Here is a 2,328-nt window from a genome sequence, read left to right on the forward strand (position 1 = left end):
AAAAAAAAAAAAGGAAAAAGGAAATTACAGGAACTCAAGTGTACTCACATCAGCACCTGGCTCTCCAGGCAGGCCAGGGGATCCTGGTTTGCCTGCATCCCCATCTGGACCCTTCAGGATTTAAATGGACAGTTGAATATGTTGCAGAGAAGGATGTAGAAACAAAACTCAAAACTTTGTTTCCCACAGAAGTAAATGCAAAGTAGCTGAAATCACTCACCGGTGGGCCAGGGGGGCCATTCGGACCTCGTTCCCCCTAACAAGATATTCAAAGGAAGGTATTAGGCAGAGCTACAGCAACCTTTCATGGTCCCTCATGAAAAACACTGATTTGCAGATTATCAGGAAGAACACCAAATTTATTCTTATTGCAGGAAATTAATATTAAATCCATGTGATCTCTGATATAGATTAACAGAAATAATCATAGAAACTTCTGACTGGAGCTACATAGTAGCTCCTGTTGGGAATAACAGCGTTTCCTATTCCCTAGGCAGGGCATGGGAAATACTTACATCAATGCCATCAATACCGGGAACTCCTGGTGGACCTGGTGGACCTGGGGGACCTGGTGGACCAGGGAGACCTCTCTGACAAAGAATAAGAAAAACAAAACAAACAGAAAAATAATTCGTTTCTGACAAACCTCTGAAAGCCAGTCTGTGGGGACCAGTTTAATGAAAGAGGGCTTCTGTGAGTTGGTCAGGAGGGTCACAGCTGATGAGGAAGGGCTGTGTCCTCACACCATAATTCAGCACCCCCAGGCCCTGTCCCATCTTAGCTGTCAGGGGGATGACCAGCAACTCTCCTCTCACAGGTAGCGCAGATGAGGTGTTAAACCCCTCCCTTCTCAAGCCGGGCCACTGTCCTACACCCTGTGACGCTGGCAGGGCCAGGGCAAGGTGGAAGGGCCTTCACTCCATGATCCAGAGCAGGATCTGAATGCTGTATGGCAATGACAGGGGGCAGAAATGGAGTGATCTTTGAGAATCAAACACTGACATTCACTAAGCTACTCTGATTACTCATTCAGCCAACACAAAGAAGGCAGTCTTCCTTAGAGTGCATGCTAGCAAAGAAAATTTAAAACAACCCTTCCCCTACTTCACCACCAGCTTGGCAGTTTCCCCTGTTTCCTCGGGATTACGTTACCAACTACAGAGGCACTTTCTCAAAGCACCAGGCTCCCGAGGGGGAGCTGGGAGGCGCCACCAGCCTGCTCAAACCTACAGAAAGATTTTACAGGTTTCCCTCCCTATAATGGGGGGCTCTGTTCTCCTCAGAGTGAGCTCCGGCCACAGTCCCACAACAGTGCTCTGTGAGGGGGAGGCTGAGCCTGGCCCCTCACTCCTCACAGCGCTGCCTGAGCACAGCTTTCCTCCGCACACTGGTCTTCCCATTAATAATCCATCTGGCTGCAGTTGTAGACAGAGCTCAAGCCCTGACATGCTACCTGCCTGATGTCCACCAGGTAGCACCATGTAGGCACCCACACATGGCATCCACTGCCCTGCAGTGAACTCACTTTTGCCAGCACCACGTCAGGGTCAGCTACAGCAGGGGAGAAAAGGGTCGTAAACCCTCCAGCCACTCGGTGCCAGGACGTGACAGAGTGGCCTCCAGACTCTCCTCACCCGCACCCTTTCCCCTGAGCACAGAGCACCGTCCCTTCCCTCACACTTACCTCGATTACCGTCTGGCTTACCTGCGAGGGAGAAAAGCAGAACCAAAGTCAGAATAAACTTACTTGAGCCAGGCAGAGCCAAACAACCTGCAGGAAAAGCCCCAGAGGCAGAGCCCGGGCCATGGCGTCGGAGGGAGGCTGCAGGGGCGAGCGGCCGAAAGGTGAGCCCCTTCGCAGCCCCTCGGGCTGCTGGCGAACGCCTCGGGGAGGGTCGCGGGGATTGGAGGAAGGCTGAAGGCTGGGGAGGGGAGGACTGAATACAGGCAGCCTTAACCCTTTGGCCTGCTGCTGTTGCCTTGGGCACCGGTCCCTCACCTTCTCTGCTCCCTCCTCTACCCCGCCCCCGGCTTTCCCGCAGTCGGGCTCCCCGGTACGGCGGCAGCTGAGGGGAAGCGGCGGTCACAGTCCCGCCCGTCTGCAAGAAGCGGCTTTCAGAAGCCTCCGGCCCGAGCAGCGGGTTAGGTGGGGGCGAAGAAAGGAAGTCACTCAAGTGTTAAAGCGAGGCTGCTGCTGCAGCTCTGAGGGGGGTTGGATTTGTAAAGATACCAAGTTCCTCTCAGGTGCGGTACAAATTGACATCTCGGACCAGAAAGAAGGAGGGAAAAAATCACGCTCCGGAGGGCTGCTACGGGCCGGCAGAAAGC

At 53.6% G+C, this 2,328-nt stretch overlaps 1 protein-coding gene across 1 annotated transcript in view; it reads right to left on the reverse strand.

Moving 5' to 3' along the window:
- COL9A1 (collagen, type IX, alpha 1) overlaps positions 1–2,328 on the reverse strand; it is a 63,712-nt gene that overhangs the window by 44,525 nt on the left and 16,859 nt on the right. Inside the window, exons 7-10 of the mRNA XM_010003278.1 lie at positions 1,685–1,715; positions 516–590; positions 221–256; positions 49–111 (exon numbers count right to left, since the gene is read on the reverse strand). Of these exons, the coding sequence (XP_010001580.1) occupies positions 49–111; positions 221–256; positions 516–590; positions 1,685–1,715 (205 nt within the window). The remainder of the gene's footprint in view (positions 1–48; positions 112–220; positions 257–515; positions 591–1,684; positions 1,716–2,328) is intronic.

This window comes from Chaetura pelagica, unplaced genomic scaffold (assembly GCF_000747805.2).
Source record: "Chaetura pelagica isolate M959 unplaced genomic scaffold, ChaPel_1.0 scaffold150, whole genome shotgun sequence".
NCBI classification, from domain to species: Eukaryota; Metazoa; Chordata; class Aves; order Apodiformes; family Apodidae; genus Chaetura; species Chaetura pelagica.